Raw genomic sequence first — 19899 nt, forward strand, 5'->3', positions numbered from 1 at the left:
CCTCACCTATTATTATTATTATTTTTTTTTAGGTAATCAGCTCATTTTAATACTCCCCCCCAAAAAAAAAAACTATACCCTACTGATTAATTTCACTCCCCAACTTTGGGAACTATATATAGGGATGTAATTGGTTCGGTATGGTCAGTATTTAGGTAAAAAATTACGTCGAACTGTTAGCGCTTATTGGACAAACACATTACAATTCAAATCTTTGTGTGAACACTTCTATTTTAAGATTTGTTTTTTTCTTAATCTGGAATTTACTTGGTGTTGGATGAGGCCGGTTCGTAAACACGTGGGAAAAAATCATTTATCTTATTAGTTGAAATGACTTTCAGCACCACCACACCCCCCCAACTCAGGTTCATATAGTATTTATCCAATTAACATGAGGTATACACAAGACAAAAGAATTATTGCAAACATTAATTATATATTTAGTTGTGTTCATTTAATAAATTTTCATTTTTAAATTTTGAAGTCAACAACAAATTAGGTAATTGAGTTGATACAAAAGTGATATATTTTTATAGTTAAGGGGGTCAAAATATTTGGATTCACAAATGAAGGGTTAAAATGATATTCGTTAATAGTTGAAAGGATCTTGGTGTAAATTTACATGCATCTAATCTAATCTAGATACACCTAAAAGTAAAACATTTATGAAAAAAAACCTTAAAAGAATTCACTAGGAACCAAAAAAAAAAAAGTCATTTTTTTTTTTTTTCCAGATTTCTTCACAAATGTTTTATTTTTTAAGTATCAGAAAAAAAAAAAAAACAGTAATATGAAAAAGGTTTGATATTAGTGCAAGTTTGGAAATTTGGCAATTGCCATAACTAGTGTCAAATTTGACACAAAGTTTGCATTTGAGATGCTCTTAAAACAAATCTCTCTCATTTTACAGCCCAACAGGGTAATCTAGCCCAAACCAGACACATGTTTCCACAGGCTGCTCATGACACCTTGTTGGGGGTCTATTTGGTAAAAATATGGAAAACAAATAGTCCATTATTGTTATAGACATTCGGCTAAACATCTGGACCGTAAGCAGGGGCGGAGCCATGTAGGGGCAAGGGGAGTGCCCCCCTGACTTTTCATTTTTTTTTTTTTTTTTTTTTTTTTGGGTCTGTGGTGTGTGGAGTATGTTAAAGATTTGGAAAATTTGCTATTCGGTGACTTGTGTGGAGTGTGTGTTAAAAGATTCGGAAAATTTGCTACTTGGTGACGCAATCACCAATGTCTCTGCCATTTTGTTTTTAATGGATATATATATAGAGAGAGAAATTAGTATTTAATAGGATTCTCCTCTTTGTAGGCTAATTACAACACAAATAGGTTAAAAATTAAATTTTAAATTTTTTACAAAAAAATAGAGAAATAATATGATTAAAAAAAATAAAAAAATAAAAAAAATTAACTTTTAATTAATTTTCTAAAATAAACCTATATAGTGGTATATGTACCCTCGATGGATCTGTTGTTAAATTTTATTCCTTTTCATTTTAAAATATTAATTTCTTATTTTATTTTTTATTATCTTAAAATATTAATTATTTTAAAAAAAATTAAAAATTAAAATAACATGAATTTTTTTATTTTGCTCTTATTTTAAATTTATTAATATTAATATACATAAAAGCATGAAATTGATGTTCTCCAAATGAATGATATGTTTATAGCTCGAGGGAAAAAAAAGGCACAATGCTCAACAAATTACAAACCCACATCACTATCGAGCTGAATTATTCTACACTATTTTGGATATGCAAATTTAAGAACTAAATGCTCATTTCACTTAATCAAACACTGAGTTGTTATTGATTGGGAAAGAACTCTGTTTGGTTGTGTTTTGGAAACGTGATTCCACACTTACATGTGAATATGATGTTTGGTAGGAGTTTTGGAATCACATTCCAAAACTCTACAGAGAGCTCTGTCTCAGGTGGCTTTTCAGAATTTTTTTTTTTTGCAAATTTTGCCTAATGGGTCGTCCGGCCAGTTGACCGGAATAGTAGTTTTTTTTTTTTTTTCAATTGATATGTTAATTTTTTTATATAATTGAAAAAAACATTTTCTGAAATTTTTAAATTTTTTTATGTACTTTAAAATAATTTTGAGTTGTATGTTTAGTTATGAGTTATAAATTTTTGTATCAAATATCAAATGTCACATCAATAATTCTCCACTCAAATCAAAAACTCTTTTCAAAACTCTTTACCAAACAAATTTTTCACACTCAAATCATAATTCCAAACCTCACCAACTCAAAATACAACTTATATTCTAAAATCATAATTACAAAATTCTACCAAACGCAACTAAAAATTTTGAGATTATAATTACTAGGTGCCCTCCTATATCAAATTTCTGGCTCCGCCATTCACCGTCAGCTCACCAAAAATCATCTTCTAATATACTTTCATAATTGAAGTTCTGCATATATATATATATATACATATATATTAAATTATCTCAAAGTATCCAAAAATGAAATGTGTAGAGTAGATTTATACATATTGTAGTGTGGGTCTCACACACACAATAAATGTAATCAAAACATTTTAATACTGATATATTATTTTGAAATTTCTTTTTCCGCTCATGAGCACAATATGTCACAAACTAATAATAAAATGTCATCCCATATTACTTGCAATCACTAATACAAACTGATGAACCCCATAATATTCACTAATGGCAACCATCTTGTGGCTTCACCTGACTATGACCCATAAACACTGAATAATTTATCTTTTTTTTTTTTTTTTTTTTTAATGTAACTTTTAGATATGTAGTATTATGAAAAAAAAAAAAATGAAAATGTGCTAAGTGATTTTATATGGATTTTTACAATTATTTAAGCTTATGTTCAACGTTCTTCTTTTGCATATAGATGCTAGCAAATGTCCCATGATCAAAGTTTTGAATTAACTGAGTTCACTAGCAGTGGCTGCTTCAAGAAATTTTATAGATGCGGTCACTCAAAAATTTTAAATTTCACAAATTTTATTAAAAAAATTTAAATTAATTAGCATTTGAAGTTCTCCACCTTTAAGTAAAATACATTTTTAATAAAATACAATCATTTTTACCAATATATATATATATAAACTTTTATAATCATATTCGATGAGCTACATTTTTAAAAATATTACACGATAACTTCATTGTCAATAGGGTCAAATGTAATATTTTTTTTAGTGAATTGTAGTCCTTTCCATTGTATATTTATAATGGATATATTCCATTATATTATCCAATGAGTGTAATATACTTTTTTAATTTTAAATAATTATAAATTTATATTTTTATATTTTTATTTAATAGTTATTGGATATGTCCTTTTTTTTTATATGTGATCAAGCAACTATTCAAGTATTGATCTCACATTTAGTTTGAGTGCTGACAAGAGAAATGTAATAAAGAATGACTAGGTTCCTTATGGATTTTGATTTTTAATAGATGGGGTCCTTTGTTTTTTTATTCATTTTATTTTTTAATAGGATTAATTAGTTATCGAATAAAATTTTTACCATTAAAAAAAATAATTCAAGGGTTTTCGGTAGGGTGATGGGTGGATGGGACCTCATCACTCCTTTGGTAGAGTCATCCTTATTGACTAGAAATCTGAAATTCGTTACACGTCCTCTTTTCTAAGTTACACCCTCCAATGTAAATATATATATATATATATATATATATGAAACTTGAGATTCAAAGCTAAAACGTTGAAAGAGAATGCATCTACATAACAAAACTAGTATGCATTGAAGAATCATCATTTCATAGACAACTAGAAAAACATATACAAAATAGTTGAGAAACAAAAAAAGGTCAGAAACAAAAAAAGGTGGCCTAAGAAGTACAGAGAGACAGGGAGTCCTATAACTAATTCAACACAACTTTTTGTTGGGATTTAGGATCCCACCTACGACTTTTCAGAAATTATACTAAGCTGAAAAACAACTACACACATAAACAGACACACAATATTTAACATTGTTCGGTCTCAATGCCTACGTCCACGAGAGAGTAACCATTTTTAACATAAAATGAAGATTACAAAGAGATTTCAATGAAGAAGAAGACCGCACTCACTTAACATCTACTGAACTCCCCCTCTTACATAGAGGGAGCTCCCCTCTCTCACACAAAGGGACTCTCTGTCTCATTCTCACATCTTCCTTCGTCACTCATATCTTAGCTCACTCCTGAGCCTCTCTATTTATACTCCACTACGGAAGGAGGTTGGCAGACACTCTTCCACAAATCACTCTAGTACGAAATCCAGTGCCTCTGACAGCTACCTGCATGCGCCACACTCTGCCGAATTTGGTGCCGTCTTCCTTGACTTCTTCACCCAAGCTGTAGCTTAGTTTCATACAAGCATTATAGAAAAAAGATCACCCCTCACATGGGGTGATATCCGATACTTCCTCAATTCACCTTCTTGAACCTTTCATCAATTAGGGCTAAGCAAGGTTTTAAATAACGGTGGTGGTTATCGTGACGGTAGAGGTAACACTGACACAAATGCGGGGTGTAACGGTCGTAGCGTAATGGTGGCAGCAATCAGAGCTGTGAATTCTCTAATTCTTTGCACAACTTTAAGAAAACATATTGATACACGTTTTTATTTCAAATTCACATTCAGTGATGTTCAAAATGATTTTTAGTATTTTAGTGTAGTTTTAAAATAAGATCCAATATATATACTAATTTTTATATCAATTTTAAGTTGCTATGGAGAATTTTTCTATTGTTTCAATTTGAAATAGTGAATACCAATCCCAATCAAATAATCAATAACAAATCGACACAACCATTTAACGTGAAAAAAATTACAATTGGAGCGCCTCCAATTGTGATAAAAAACCACGGGCTAAAGCCATAAAACCATATAGTAAGAAGACAAAAAAGAATTACACAAGTGTACTCTCAATTACCTAGCGAATCCACGCCCAAATTGAATCGATCCCGACGTGCCTCTTCCACTACCGTCTTCACCTCAGAATTGTTTTGCCCAGCATTGAATCTACAACGCTGACATCGAATCCACGATAATGAGCCACTCCAGAATCCACAAAGCTTCAGGCCTAAGTTGTGAGCACTCGAATATAAAAATAGAGTAAATAATTAAATAATAATAATTTTACAATCTTAAATATTTTGATGGGGAATCCTAAAGTGCAAATTAAAATTTTTGAGGGTCTTTTAATTAACTTTAAACCTACAATAAATTTAAAGTGAAAGTCTTTAATTTAGAGGTAAGATTTATTATTAAAAAAAAAAATAGAGAAGAGAGTGTGACTTGAACTCTAGACCACAAAATTATTAAATAAGGCTCTTATCATTTGATTTGCATATAACTCATATATATATATATATATTGTATATTTATCTATTTATTTGACCTGCACACGCATTATGTGTGTCCACCACTAGTATGTCCTATTCATAGTAGTTGTGACCCTTAAGAGTGAGGCAGGAGGGGAGAGACGGAGAGAGAGAAGGAGCAGCCGCTTAACTTAGTCGAAGTGGACTAGTAGGTACTCCACCTTTGTTCATTTTACTTCCAGTATCATGCTGAAACTTTATCTGCGTGGTTTAATTTGAAGATTTCATGATTAGTGTGGTGGGTTTTGGGTTTGGCTGTGAGGTATTATGACGATGAATAAGTGGGTTTGGTTTTGATTAAGGATTTGTTTATATATTATAAGAGCAGGTTCACATAAGTCTATAATATTGAGTTAGCACTGTTTCAATTATTGATATTTTAAAGTTATGATTAATATTTTATTTGAAGTTGATGAGGAATGAACATTTAATTGATTTAATTAGTTACTCATATAATACCATTACTATTATTATAATATATACAGTTTGTAGTGCGTGCGCGAGAGATTGTGTAGCAGTGGTGTGAATAAGGAAAATGTATATATATATATATTTGATGCCCTGGTCTTAGTAATGGGTTGCTAGAGTCAACTAATTGAAGGGTTGCAGGAAAGTAATAGGCTTGTGCGGGTTGTGATCATGTGAGGTTGGGTTCTAAGATTTTAGTACACGTTAGTGATTTATGGATTTAATGGATGAGTTTTTAATTTCGAGAAATACATACCTAAGATTTTTTGAGGTGTAGATTTCATTTTTGGGGTTATTTATTTGTTTATTTATTTAGATTCTGATTCTATAATATAATTTAAGTATAGGTCGTTCTTAATACTATTATTATTATTATTATTTTATTCAGGATAGAAGTGATTACTTCTTCACATTATGTCTAAAGGTTACACATTTTGGAATTTAGGTGAGTAGTTGCATGTCACATATTTTTCTAAATGTTTTTCTACCTTGAACTGTTGGAAAATTAAATTGTTGTTTCAGAACTAAACTGTTTTGATAAATTATTATATTATCAATGGAATTAAATTATTTTGAAAACATGTGTAAAATTAGCATATTATAAACTATTTGTTATGGTCTCATGTTTATAATGGTGAACTACCATGTTTTGCGAAACTGAATTGTATTGATGATCGGGACCATCTGTGTATTTTAGCCTAGGGAAATTATTCCATTGTGTGTGGTGACTCTGGCCACTGGGGAGCAGATCCGGGTTGGGTCGTGATGACTCTAGTGCTCAACGATTGTAAAAAAAGACCTAGGCTAGGCTAGGCTAGGTGACATTCAATCAGATCGTCTTAAAGAAAAGGCCCGGGTTGACACTTCAAGGATGGCTCTTGGTTCGATATTGGATCCAATGGGCTTATTGCCTTGAGAACTGTGTGGCATGTTACTTGTTATTCTTGGTACCCAGAAAATTATTGGTGTTCATGTTGTAATCTGTTTTATGTGGAAAATGTCATTTATCATGTTCTTGATAGACATGAGTATTTTAACTGTTGAATTGTGAAACCTTCTTTTTGAAACTGATTATCTTTATCGAAAGTGTATGCCAATCTAGTTTCTGTGATATATATCTTATTTTGGAATTGAACCCTGTTTTCAAACCTGTATTTACTATCCATGTTGCTATTCACTGAGCTATCAGCTGACTTGTTTGTTTATCGCTTCCAGGTGTTAGAAAGACTTAGAGTGAACTCAAGACGTAGCGTGGACTCAACTGCATGGACCTCTAGGACATTAATTTATTTTGTTTTAGATTGTTACGTCAAGTTTGTGCATATTTATTTTTATTTTTATTGAGGTTCATTTAGGATTATTTTGATATGTGGGCTGTTTATATCCCATAAGTTTGGATGGTATTGATTACGGATGGTTTTACCGTTTATACTTGTGGCATTTCATTGGATTGAGTTTGGTTATTTATTACTGGACTATTGTATAGTTGTTCATTGTGATTATGGATTCGTGTTTAGGCTTACATGTGCCTTGGGCTAAGGCCTTGTGGGCCACGGCCGGTCATACCCGAGTTTGAGGTGTGACAATTGTGGTATCAGAGCTATGGTTTATGAAGTTACATATCTTGTATTTCATCATTTAGACGAGGTCCGAGTCCTTATAATCCTTAGTAGTGTATGGTTAAGTTAGTTTTCTTTAAGCTTGTGTTGAGCTTTTCTTGATTTCATATTGAAGGTTAAGAGATGGCACCTAGGAGAAGAAGTGTGAATGCTCTTGAAACTGGTCAGCCAGCCGCTAATCGTAGAGTTCTCCTTGTTCCTATTTCTCCTTCAGTAGCGCCAACTACTGCTCCAGTTGTGGGCATTATTCCCTCTATTGCACCATTTGTGACTCCAGTGGTCCCTGAAGCACCAGAAGTTGTTCCTGCTGCACCAGCCACATAGGTTTTACAGTCATTGCTGAGATTATTGAACAATCATGTAGCCCCATAACTAGCAGTTCCACTAACTTTAAGTTTGGATAGAGGTTCCTTATTTAAGAGGTTTACGAAGGCAAAACCTTAAGAATTTCACTAAACAGTGGACCCTATGGATGCAGAGGCATGGGTACTAGAGATGGAGAAAATATTTGATGTTCTAGGTTGTTCAATAGACCAGAAGGTGGCCTTTGTAGTTTTTAGGTTCAAGGGTCAAGCAGAGCATTGGTGGCGCATGGTGAAGCATCAATATGAGGGTAGAGAAACAAAGCTAATGTGGAGCAAGTTTCCAGAACTGTTTAATGAGAAATACTTCCCTGAAGCAGTGCGAAGGCAGAAACAAGTGGATTTTCTCAATCTGAAGCAAAATGACATGATAGTGGCTCAGTATGAAGCCAAGTTTGCGGAGTTGTCGAGTTATGCCCCGCATCAGGTGGCCATAGAGGAAGATAGAGTGATGTTGTTTGAGAATGGCTAATGGTTAGAGATCTATGCAAAAGTAGTTATTTTGGAGATGAAGACATATTCTGCATTGGTAGGCAAGGCATTACTAGTCGAAAAGGGAGCTGAAGAGGAAAAGAAAGCTGATGAACAAAAGCCAAGGAACCACAAAACAAGAGGCTTAGGAAGGAGAGACAAGTAGTGTAGCGTGGTGGTGGTAGCAATCCTAGCAAGAAGCCTTACACCTAAGGTTAGGCTAGCAATGGCATGAGGCAGTATAATCGGAGGATTTGTGATAGATGTGGTAGGTCATATTCTGTTGGGTATAATTGTGATAGCACAGCTCGAATGTGCTTCAAGTGTGGCAAGCCTGGGCATCTCTCTGCACAATGTAGGTCAAAGGGGCTAGGAGGTCAGTCAGCAGCATAGTCATTTCAGGGGCTAGGGCAGAGACGACCTTTTTATAATGGTGGGTTTAACCAGAAGCAAAATAATGGCAAAAATGGGACTACCCAAGGTCAGACATTTGGGAATGGGACTCAGGAGAAGAAGTCAGCAGCTACCCAAGGACGAGTTTATGCTCTCACTAGAGAGCAGGTTGAGGTTGCCCCATCTGTGGTACAAGGTACACTTCTTATATCATCTGTAGTTGCCAAAGCTTTATTGGATTCCGGATCTATACATTCTTTTGCTGCACCTAAGTTTCTACATTGTTTGTCTATTCCTTGTGAGCCTTTGGATGCATGTATTGCTCTGTCTACTCCATTAGGAGAAACATTAATGTTGGGGGATGTTTGTAGATCTTGTGAGATAGAGATTGATGGAAGGATTTTTCTAGTGGATTTGATTTCTTTAGAAATGAAGGATTTTGACGCGATTTTAGGGATGGATTGGTTGACGAAGCATCATGCTTCTGTGGATTGTTTTAGGAAGAGGGTAGTTTTTGCTATGTCGGGACAACATGAGTTTTTCTTTCAGGGAGATAGAAAAAGGGTCTTCGATTTGTTTTATTTCTTCCCTTCAGGTTAATCGAATGTTGAGAAAAGGGTGTCATGGTTATTTAGCTTGTGTGGTGAGTACCGAACAACCAGAGCAGAAGTTCGAGGAGTTGCTTGTAGTGAGGGAATTTGTTAATGTTTTGCCAGAGGATCTACCTAGTCTTCCTCTAGACCGTGAAGTAGAATTTTCCATTGACTTGGTCCCCAATACAACACCTATCTCTAAAGCGCCCTATAGAATGGCACCGTTAGGAATGGCAACGAGGCGGGGCGGGGCCGGGGATCGCACTCCCCGTCCTCGATCCCCGATTATAAACATTTCCCTGTCCCCGACCCCGTTCCCGCCCCCTAACGGGGATTGGATTTCCCCGACCCCGAAAATTCCCCGTACCAAAAAAAAAAAAAAACAGCAACATCATTCAACATCTTCAATATCATCAATAACAAACATCATCAACATTCGATCAAAAAAAAAAAAAAAACATCATCGACCAACATCATCATCACAGAGAGGGAGAGAAATCTGAGTAGAGAGAGAGATCAATCTGCTCAGATTTGAGAGAGAGAGAGAGAGCTCTACTCAGATCAACTCTAGCATCGCAGCACAGAGAGAGAGATCAGATTCGATGCTCTAGCATCGTGGCAGCACGGCGACTCTGATTCTGTGCTCTCTTTCTCTCTTTGAGTGTGTGTGTGTGTGTGTGAGAGAGAGGGAGAGAGAGAGAGAGAGAGAGAGAGAGAGAGAGAGAGAGATGAGAGACGGACCAGACGGTGAGGAAGAGAATGAGAGATCAAAGGTTGGGTGAGAAAGATGTGAGAAAGAGAGAAGATAATGAATGAATCAGAAAAACTAGTCAAAAAGCAGATGAAATGAATGAGAGAGAAAAACTTGAAATGAATATATATAATATATAATATTATAATGAGATCAAAAAGTATGTATATAATATATATATATATATGTACTTCGGGAAACTAATCAAAAACCATGTATATAATATATATATTTGTACCACTTCGGGACAACGGCACCGGGGTCGGGCCGGGGGTCGGGGCCGGTGTACTTATCACCGTCCTCGGCTCGAAATTAATCGGGGAATGATTTTTTAATACCATCCCCGTCCCGTCGGGGATATTTTTCGAGAAAAACCGTTTAAATCGGGATCGAGGGATCGGGTCCCCGTCGGGTCGGTTTCAAATTGCCATCCCTAGGCACCATTGGAGTTGAGGGAGTTGCAAACTCAGTTACATGAGTAGCTAGACAAAGGTTTTATTAGGCCTAGCGTCTCACCTTGGGGAGCACCTGTGTTGTTTGTGAAGAAGAATGATGGGTCTATGAGATTGTGTATTGATTATAGGAAACTGAACAAAGTCACAGTGAAGAATATTTATCCTTTGCCACGCATTGAAGACCTATTTGACCAGTTGTAGGGAGCTTGAGTATTCTCTAAGATTGATTTGAGGTCAGGCTATCACCAGTTGAAGGTAAGGGATGAAGATGTTCCTATGACCGCTTTTAGAACCCGTTATGGGCATTATGAGTTCTTGGTGATGCCTTTTGGTCTCACAAATGCACCAGTTGCATTTATGGACTTGATGAACAAAGTATTTAAACCCCAACTGGATAAATTTGTGGTAGTGTTTATTGATGACATCCTAATTTATTCGAGGAGTAAGGAGGAGTATGAGTAGCATTTGAGGGTAGTACTGCAGACCCTTAGGGAAAAGAGATTGTATGCAAAATTTAAGAAGTGTAAATTCTAGTTGAGCAGTGTATCCTTTTTGGGTCACATGGTGAGTAAAGATAGGGTATCTGTGGATAGCACGAAGGTGGCAGCAATTGTTGATTGGCCACGACCTACTTCTATAACAAAGGTACGTAGCTTGCTAGGGCTTGGTGGATATTACAGACGGTTTGTGGAAGGATTCTCCCATATTGTTTTGCCACTTACCAATCTCACCAGGAAAGGGGTAAAGTTTGAGTGGAATGATAATTGTGAGCGTAGCTTCCAAGAGTTTAAACAGAGATTGACATTAGCTTCAATCCTTGCCTTGCCTACAGATGACGGTGGTTTTGTGATTTATAGTGATGCTTTACGACAAGGTTTAGGATGTGTGCTCATGCAGCATCGGAAGGTGGTTGCTTATGCGTCACGTCAATTGAAAGTACATGAGAGAAATTATCCTATGCACGACTTAGACTTAGCAGCAGTGATTTTCTCTCTTAAGATCTGGCGACATTATTTGTATGGAGAGTAACATGAGATTTACATTGATCATAAGAGTTTGAAGTATATCTTCACACAGAATGAGCTAAATTTGAGGCAAAGAAGATGGCTTGTGTTGCTAAAAGATTACGATATGAATATTTTATATTATCTTGGGAAGACAAATGTGGTAGCAGATGCCTTGAGTAGAAAGGTCATAGTTGGAGATGTAGCAGCTTTGTCTATTGAGAGTTGTTAGTGGAAGACATGAGATGTTTGAGGCTTGAGGTTGTTACGCCTGGTGATAGGGCTTATTTTAGTCAATTTATAGTTCAGTCGAATTTGAGAGAACGGATTCGTTTAGCTTAGGAGATTGAACCCCAGTGTGAGCGTATTAAAGAAGAGATGGCAGAGGGTAAGCATGTAGACTTTGTGGTTAGTGATAACGGGTTGCTTAGATTTCGTAACTAAGTTTGTGTTCTAGCTGGTGGTGATTTGAGGAAGAAGATTATGATGGAGGCACATAGTTCTAGTTACAGCATTTATCCTGGAAACACTAAGATGTATCGAGATCTTTATAAACATTTTTGGTGGAATGGTATGAAGGGTGATATTGCAAAATTTTTGACTCAGTGTTTGGTGTGTCAACAGGTTAAAGTACAACATCAGAAACCTGCAGGGAAACAACCCTTACCTATACTAGAGTGGAAGTGGGATCATGTTACCATGAACTTCATGTGCGGATTACCTCGTACTAGTAGTAATCACGATGTAGTTTGGGTAGTTGTTGATAGATTAACCAAGTCAGTACATTTTATTACAGTTCCAATGAACTATTCTCTAGCTCGATTTGCACAGTTGTATGTGAAAGAAATTGTTAGATTGCATGGTGCACCTGTGTCAATAGTGTTAGATCGGGACCCTCGTTTTGTGTCTAAGTTTTGGGGTGCGTTATAGTCAGCTATGGGTACTCAGTTAAATTTTAGTTCAGTTTATCACCCTCAGACATATGGGCAATCAGAGAGGACTATTCAAACCCTTGAGGATATGTTGAGGGCTTGCGCTTATGGAGTGGAGGGGTAATTGGGATGTTATTTGCCGCTCATGGAGTTTGCGTATAATAGAAGTTATCATTCTAGTTTGGGAGTAGCTCCTTATGAGGCTTTGTATGGGAAGAAGTGTAGGTCTCCTTTGTGTTGGTATGAGGTTGGTGAGAGGCAAATGTTGGGACCTACTTTGATAGAGGATGCTACACAGAAAATTATTACCATCAGAGAGAGATTATTGATTGCTTAAAGTAGACGAAAAAGTTATATTGATCATCGTATGAGAGATTTAGAGTTGCATGTAGGGTAAATGGTATTCTTGAAAGTATCACCATGGAAAGGAGTCATCAGGTTTTGAAAGAAAGGAAAGTTGAGTCCTAGGTACATTGGACCATTTGAGGTATTGGAGAAGGTTGGTGAGGTTGTGTACTGTGCTGCTTTACCCCCTAGGTTGGCAGGAGTGCATAATGTGTTTCATGTGTCTATGTTGAGGAAATATGTGCACCGTTTGTCGCATGTGATAGATTATGAGCCGCTTCAGATTAGAGAGGATTTTTCGTATGAGGAGATGCCTGTTCAGATTTTGGATTCGAAAGAGAAAATGTTGCGTACAAAGGGCATTAAATTGGTTAAGGTATTGTGGCGTAGTTATGTAGTTCAAGAGACGATTTGGGAACGCGAGGACGAGATGCGCGAGAAGTATCCACATCTATTCTCATGATTTACTCAGGTTAGTTTTGAGGACGAGACTTTTCTTTTAGGGGAGGGGGAGGGGAATGTGAGAACTCGAATATAAAAATAAAGTAAAAAATTAAATAATAATAATTTTACAATCTCAAATATTTTGATGGTGAATCCTAAAGTGCAAATTAAATTTTTGGAGGGTCTTTTAATTAACTTTAAACCTACAATAAATTTATGGTGAAAGTCATTAATTTAGAGGCAAGATTTATTCTTAAAAAAAAAAAAAAAATAGAGAAGAGGGTGTGACTTGAACTCTAGACCACAAAACTATTAAATAAGGCTCTTACCATTTGAGTTGTATATAACTCATATATGTATTTTGTATATTTATCTATTTATTTGACCTGCACAAGCATTATGTGTGTCCACCACTAGTATAAAATAAAATAAACACAAACCCTACTCTCTTTTTGGTTCAAAACAATAGTAGCAACCTTGAGTTCCTATTCATAGTAGTTGTGACCCTTAAGAGTGGGACAGGAGGGGAGAGACGGAGAGAGAGAAGGAGCAGCCGCTTAACTTAGTCTAAGTGGACTAACAGGTACTCAATCTTTGTTCATCTTACTTCCAGTATCATGCTGAAACCTTATCTGTGTGGTTTAATTTGGAGATTTCATCGTTAATGTGGTGGGTTTTTGGGTTTGGCTGTGAGGTATTGTGACGATGAATAAGTGGGTTTGGTTTTGATTAAGGATTTGTTTATATATTATAAGAGCAGATTCACATAAGTCTATAATATTGAGTTAGCACTGTTTCAATTATTGATATTTTAAAGTTATGATTAATATTTTTTTTGAAGTTGATGAGGAATGAACATTTAATTGATTCAATCAGATACTCATTTATTATTATTATTATAATATATATAGTTTGTAGTGTGTGTGCGAGAGATTGTGTAGCAGTGGTGTGAGTAAGGAAATATATATATATATATATATATATTTGATGCCCTGGTCTTAGTAATGGGTTGCTAGAGTCAACTAATTGAAGGGTTGCCGGAAAGTTATAGGCTTGTGTGGGTTGTGATCATGTGAGGTTGGGTTCTAAGATTTTGGTACACCTTAGTGATTTATGGATTTAATGGATGAGTTTTTAATTTCGAGAAATACATACCTAAGGTTTTTCGAGGTGTAGATTTCATTTTTGGGGTTATTTTCTTTTTAGATTTTGATTCTATAATAGAGTTTAAGTATAGGTCTTTTCTAATACTATTATTATTATTTTATTCAGGATAGGAGTGATTACTTCTTCGCATTATGTTTAAAGGCTACACATTTTGGAGTTCAAGTGAGTAGTTGCATGTTACATATTTTTATAAATCTTCTCCTACCCTGTATTGTTGGAAAATTAAATTGTTGTTTTAGGACTAAACTGTTTTGATAAATTATTATATTATCAATGGAATTAAATTATTTCTGAAACATGTGTAAAATTGGCATACTATAAACTATTTGTTGTGGTCTCATGTTTATAATGGTGAACTACCATGTTCTGCAAAACTGAATTGTATTGATTATCAGGACCATCTGTATATTTTAATTCAGGGAAATTATTCCACTGTGTGTGGTGACTTTGGCCACAAAGGAATAGATCTGGGTTGAGCCGTGATGACTCCAGTGCTCAACGATTGTAAGGAAATGACCTAAGCTAGGCTAGGTGATCTTCAATCGGATCATCTTAGAGAAAAGGCCCGGGTTACCACCCTAGGGATGACTCTTGGTTCGATATTGGATCCAATGGGTTTATTACCTTGAGAATTGTGTGGTATGTTACTTGTTATTCTTGGTACCCAAAAAATTATTGGTGTTCATGTTGTAATCTGTTTTAAGTGGAAAATGTCATTTATTATGTTCTTGAGAGATATGAGTATTTTAACTGTTGAACTGTGGAATCTTCTTTTTGAAACAGATTATCTTTATCAAAAGTGTATGCCAACTTAGTTTCCGTGATCCATATCTTATTTTGGAATTGAACCCTGTTTTCAAAACTTTATTTACTATGCATGTTGCTACTCACTGAGCTATCAGCTGACTTGGTTGTTTATCACTTCCAGGTGTTGGAAGGACTTAGAGTGGACTCATGGCATAGCGGAGACTCAATTGTGTGGACCTATAGGACATTTATTTATTTTGTTTTAGATTGTTATGTCAAGTTTGTGCATATTTCTTTTTGTTTTATTGAGATTCATTTAGGATTATTTTGATATGTGGGTTGTTTATATCCCATAAGTTTGGATGGTATTGATTATGGATGGTTTTGCTGTTTATACTTGTGGCATGTCACTGGATTGAGTTTGGTTATTTATTATTGCACTATTGTATAGTTGTTCAGTGTGATTGCGGATTCGTGTTTAGGCTTACGCGTGCCTTGGGCTAAGGCCCTGTGGGCCACAGTCGGTCAAACCTGGGCTTGAGGTGTGACATAAGTACCCTGGAATCCCCCGAAGTACAACTCTATCTTTTGTGAATGAAACAATAAGAACAACTCTTGATGTTTGACAATCTGTAGTTTGTTGATCAATGGATCACCTTGTATATACCATGGAAACTCATATAAAACACCCTCCAATAGAAAACACTGTTTTTTTCTTCCTCTTTGAAAATTTGGACCGTTTAGACCCTAAAACGAGAAAACATCGCACTTTATTGTAAACTGAATCGTGAAGACCGGTCGAGCGCACATTTCACAGCTCGAACGATGTGACTAAAGGCAGTGCAAAACATATAGGCTAACTGCTTAAACGTAACTTTAACTGCTCAAGCGATAAAACATTCTTCCCAGAAGTTCAGGCACTCCGTAAAAGTATTAGATGATCATTTTCTTTGTTCGGGAGCACAAATGACTGCTCAAGCTGTCAAACAACTTCAACATAGTCAGCGAAGTGGCAAACATGAAAGCCTCAAGATTAACAACTCCTTTGCATAGGCACAATTTGGGCTGGATTCGCATCTAAACACTCATAGCCTCACTGAAACAAAAGAGCGAATAAAATTACGACTGAAAGGAGTTTTGTCAAACAGGATTGCCAATTTCAAAAACCTAATAGAAAGAATGAAAGTAGAACCATCAAGAATTGAGAAAGATATGAAGTTCGAAAGATGGCTCGAAGAAAAGTCAAAAACGGGAAGAAAAGCCTTATTTACTTTTTTTATTATCAACTTTTAGAGCTCCGACATTATGCAAAAAGAGGAAGAATGAGACGTGTGAGAGGTGATACGAAAACTAGATCATGAGGTGAATCCAACGACATAAAAATGAGATGAAACAGAGTTATGACGAAGGAGATAGAAGGGCTTGAAGTGGTGGTGTGGAAAGAGGGTGAGTTTGGGTTGGAAATGATGAGTTTGCATCTTTCTTTCGAAAATTGGGGTCAAAATGTAATTTTTTTAAACGTTTTCCATTTCAAATGTGACTGTAGGGGTAAAAATGACAAGATTTCGAACACTTTCGGGGCAAACTGAAATTATTCGAAGTCTAGCGGTGTAATTGAAAATCGAGGCAAAGTATAAGGATAAAAATGAAAATTTCTCAATTATAATTATGGATAACTTTTCCGATTTGTTAAGAAAAAAAATGAAGTACATTTAATATTAAAAATAATAGTCTCCATAAACAGAAGTTCAAAATACAAACTGTCAACATAATAATGTAAAAGTACATAACATGAAATCTAAATTTTGTTGAATAAATTTAACATAAGAGAAATAGTTATAAGTTCATATTCAAATATAATTAAGTAAAAAAGTAATGAAATCTTGTAGAACTTGAAGATTGGACATTCAAAACATGTATAGATAAGATTTTTACTTAAGTTCTACATAATTAGAAAATAAAAATAGAAAATAGCAATATATACAAAATTTATAATAATAATAATAAAAAGAAGTGTAATGGTCGTTACGGTGCTGTAGCGGCAATATAACGGCTACTACGGCCTTTATGTAATGGTGGCGGCCGCATAGTTCTAAATCGCGGTATCGGGTAACGTAACGGTATTGATCGCGGAGTATCGGTATCAGTAGTATCGACCGGTACGTATCGGGTATCGGGCGTCGCGGCTGTGAAATTTCAAAAATTATTAGCAATCCATCTAAAACTCAATTTTATGCATTTTTGACTCTTTTAGCCTTAATTTATCACATTTTAATCAAAATTTTGATATGTAGACTCTAATTTAGTTAGTAATAATAATGATATGTAGACTCTAATTTAGTTAGTAATAACAGTTTTCGATTAACAAGTATTGTAATTCTAATTTAGTTAGTAATAATAATGCATATAAAATAAAAATAAAAAATCTAAAATATTAAATATCTTTACTTAACAATTAAACCTCTTTAAAAAAATCTGACAGATTAAACCTCTATAAAAAAAAATCTGATATAAAAATAATCTGAAATAAAAAGATTTGACAGATTAAAAAATTTAAAATAATAAAAAAAATCTGAAATAAAAACTCTGACAGATTAAATTTCTTTAAATAATATATATATAAAATATATATTGAACATATGTGCATTTAAAATATATATAAAAAATTATATATTCTATGCCGATAATATATATAAAATTATGAGAGAATAACTTAAAACAAACCAGAGCATCACATATTATAAACAAAACAAAACAAACCGCTGACTTAAAACAAAACAGAGCATAATATATATATGCTGATTATATATATATATATATATATATATATGTAAAAACAAAACAAAAATCATGACTTCAAACAAATTATAAACAAACCGCTGGCTTCTCCAACCAAAAGAAAAAGAAAAATAGAGCATCAAACAAAACTATGACTTCTTCAGCCAAAAAAGAAAAACAGAGCATCAAACTATGGCTTTTCCAGGTGCTTTGTTTTGCTTTTCCAGGTGCTTTGTTTTGCTTTTCTCAATTATTTTTGCAGGTGAATTTCAGCTGTATCGGACTGTATCGGAAACAAATCGGTTACGTATCAGATTCAGGACGATTCGTGTCAGGAATCGACCGATACGGACGTGAAATCCATTCTCGCCGGTATACCGGTGAGTATCCGACTCGGCCCTCCCATTTTCCGGTACGAACCGGCCGGTACGTAAAGATTGCAGCCATTTTTTAAATCCTTGGGGCTAAGTCTAAACATAAGAACACAAAACTCCATCTGATTCAAACTTCCATCACCATCCAAATCGCCTTCTCTCAGCATACATATAAGCTCATCGTCACTCATGCCCTGCAACCCTAGCACTGCTAAGTTCTTCTTCAAGTTCTCGAACATGATGACTCCCTTGTCACCATTCATCAACATGTGAAAGGGAAAGAAAAAAGGTAAGTGAAGATTTTTCCCTTTTCCTTTCCAAATCTCTTTCCAAATTCATGAAGCAAACACAACCTTAAGGGAACATGCTACTTTTTGATGCAAAAAAAGAAAAAAAAGCATGCTATTTTAGTGATCTTTTAGTTTTTATTTATTTATTAAAATATGAGATGAAAAATATTATTTTGGAATGACTCTTTTATTTTTTATAAAAAAAAAAAATGTAAAAAGTAAAACGAATGAATTTTTTTTTTTTTTTTTTTAAATGTTTAAACTATTTTATGTAATTCCCAAACGAGCCCTAAAATTGCCTCCATTCCCATTCGCAGGAATTTTCCTACCAATTTTGTAACATCATATATATCATCGCCATCATAGCAGGTATGCACTATACAGTCAAATATAAACAAATATAAAAATCCTTAAGATGTTCTATAAATTTATAATAGACCTAGGGGGGAAGGGATATGTTCTTTGTTACCGTCGATAATTGAAATATATATGTAAGATTATGTACAGAGAAAAATGTAAACGTAATTACATTTTTATTAAGAGAGATGAAATAGATAATAATAATTATCTGGAGTACATGTATGTATATCCTTTTGAGTTACTTTGAATATCCAAGCAACTATTGATTTATTGAAAGCAATATAATACTCCTCTAATTGCCTGGATAACGTTGTAGAATAACCATTACCTTAAATTTTATTGTAATCAACCACCAAAATTCATAGATTTTGGAGTTATGAAGCATACAATAAGATAAGAAATGTTCCAAGGGAAGACACAGAATAACATCAGAGGGACACACTCATTTGAATTATAAAAAATTGAACCCTTGATTTACAAATTTCTTAATTAAGACAGATTTCTCTTAATTGTCCAGGAAAACAGTTGCAAGAAGCAAAGAAAAAAGCTAAAATATTAAATTATATTGTCCATGTAATGTTTAGCGAGGATGAGAATATCATGTTTAGTTTTGAGACCTCCAAAATGGGATCCTCTGATGCTGTGTTTGGTTGGGGGATTTGAGGAGGGATTTGGAAAAGGAAAGGGAAAAGGTGTGTGAAACTAGGTGAAATATAGGCATGTTTTATTCACATTTCACCTACCTTTTTCATTTCCCTTTCCAAATCCCTCTCCAAATCTCCCAACAAAAAGAATTTAAGTTCAAATGTGTCCCTGCCTTGTCCACTCCCAATACAACTGTCTTTCCCCAACCCTGAATTTACATTAAGAAAGAAATTAATTTGGAAAAATTTCGTGTAGTGCACCAAAAATGTTGTAAGATTTTAGTTTGTTCTAATATCAT

At 34.6% G+C, this 19899-nt stretch overlaps 1 protein-coding gene across 1 annotated transcript; it reads left to right on the plus strand.

The window, feature by feature from the left end:
* The first annotated feature begins 7958 nt into the window (after nucleotides 1-7958).
* LOC145799877 (uncharacterized) lies at nucleotides 7959-19619 on the plus strand. Its single transcript, XM_082889516.1, has 10 exons — nucleotides 7959-8300; nucleotides 8771-9223; nucleotides 9312-9485; nucleotides 11050-11451; nucleotides 11593-11746; nucleotides 11977-12263; nucleotides 13854-13934; nucleotides 14513-14569; nucleotides 18195-18312; nucleotides 19474-19619. Exons 1-10 carry the CDS (start codon nucleotides 7959-7961, stop codon nucleotides 19617-19619), a joined length of 2214 nt encoding a protein of 737 aa, XP_082745642.1.
* Nucleotides 19620-19899: the final 280 nt, after the last annotated feature.

Source organism: Camellia sinensis, chromosome 9 (assembly GCF_055761805.1).
Source record: "Camellia sinensis isolate YWXY chromosome 9, ASM5576180v1, whole genome shotgun sequence".
In the NCBI taxonomy this organism is placed as follows: Eukaryota; Viridiplantae; Streptophyta; class Magnoliopsida; order Ericales; family Theaceae; genus Camellia; species Camellia sinensis.

What these genes read in the sequence shown, in the direction of transcription:
- LOC145799877 (XM_082889516.1), top strand. Translation starts at nt 7,959, where the DNA reads ATGGATGCAGAGGCATGGGTACTAGAGATGGAGAAAATATTTGATGTT. An exon ending in TGGCCATAGAGGAAGATAGA is followed by an intron (nt 8,301 to 8,770) that starts GTGATGTTGTTT and finishes GGGTTTAACCAG; the next exon opens with AAGCAAAATAATGGCAAAAA. An exon ending in CCATTCTCGCCGGTATACCG is followed by an intron (nt 18,313 to 19,473) that starts GTGAGTATCCGA and finishes TTAATTGTCCAG; the next exon opens with GAAAACAGTTGCAAGAAGCA.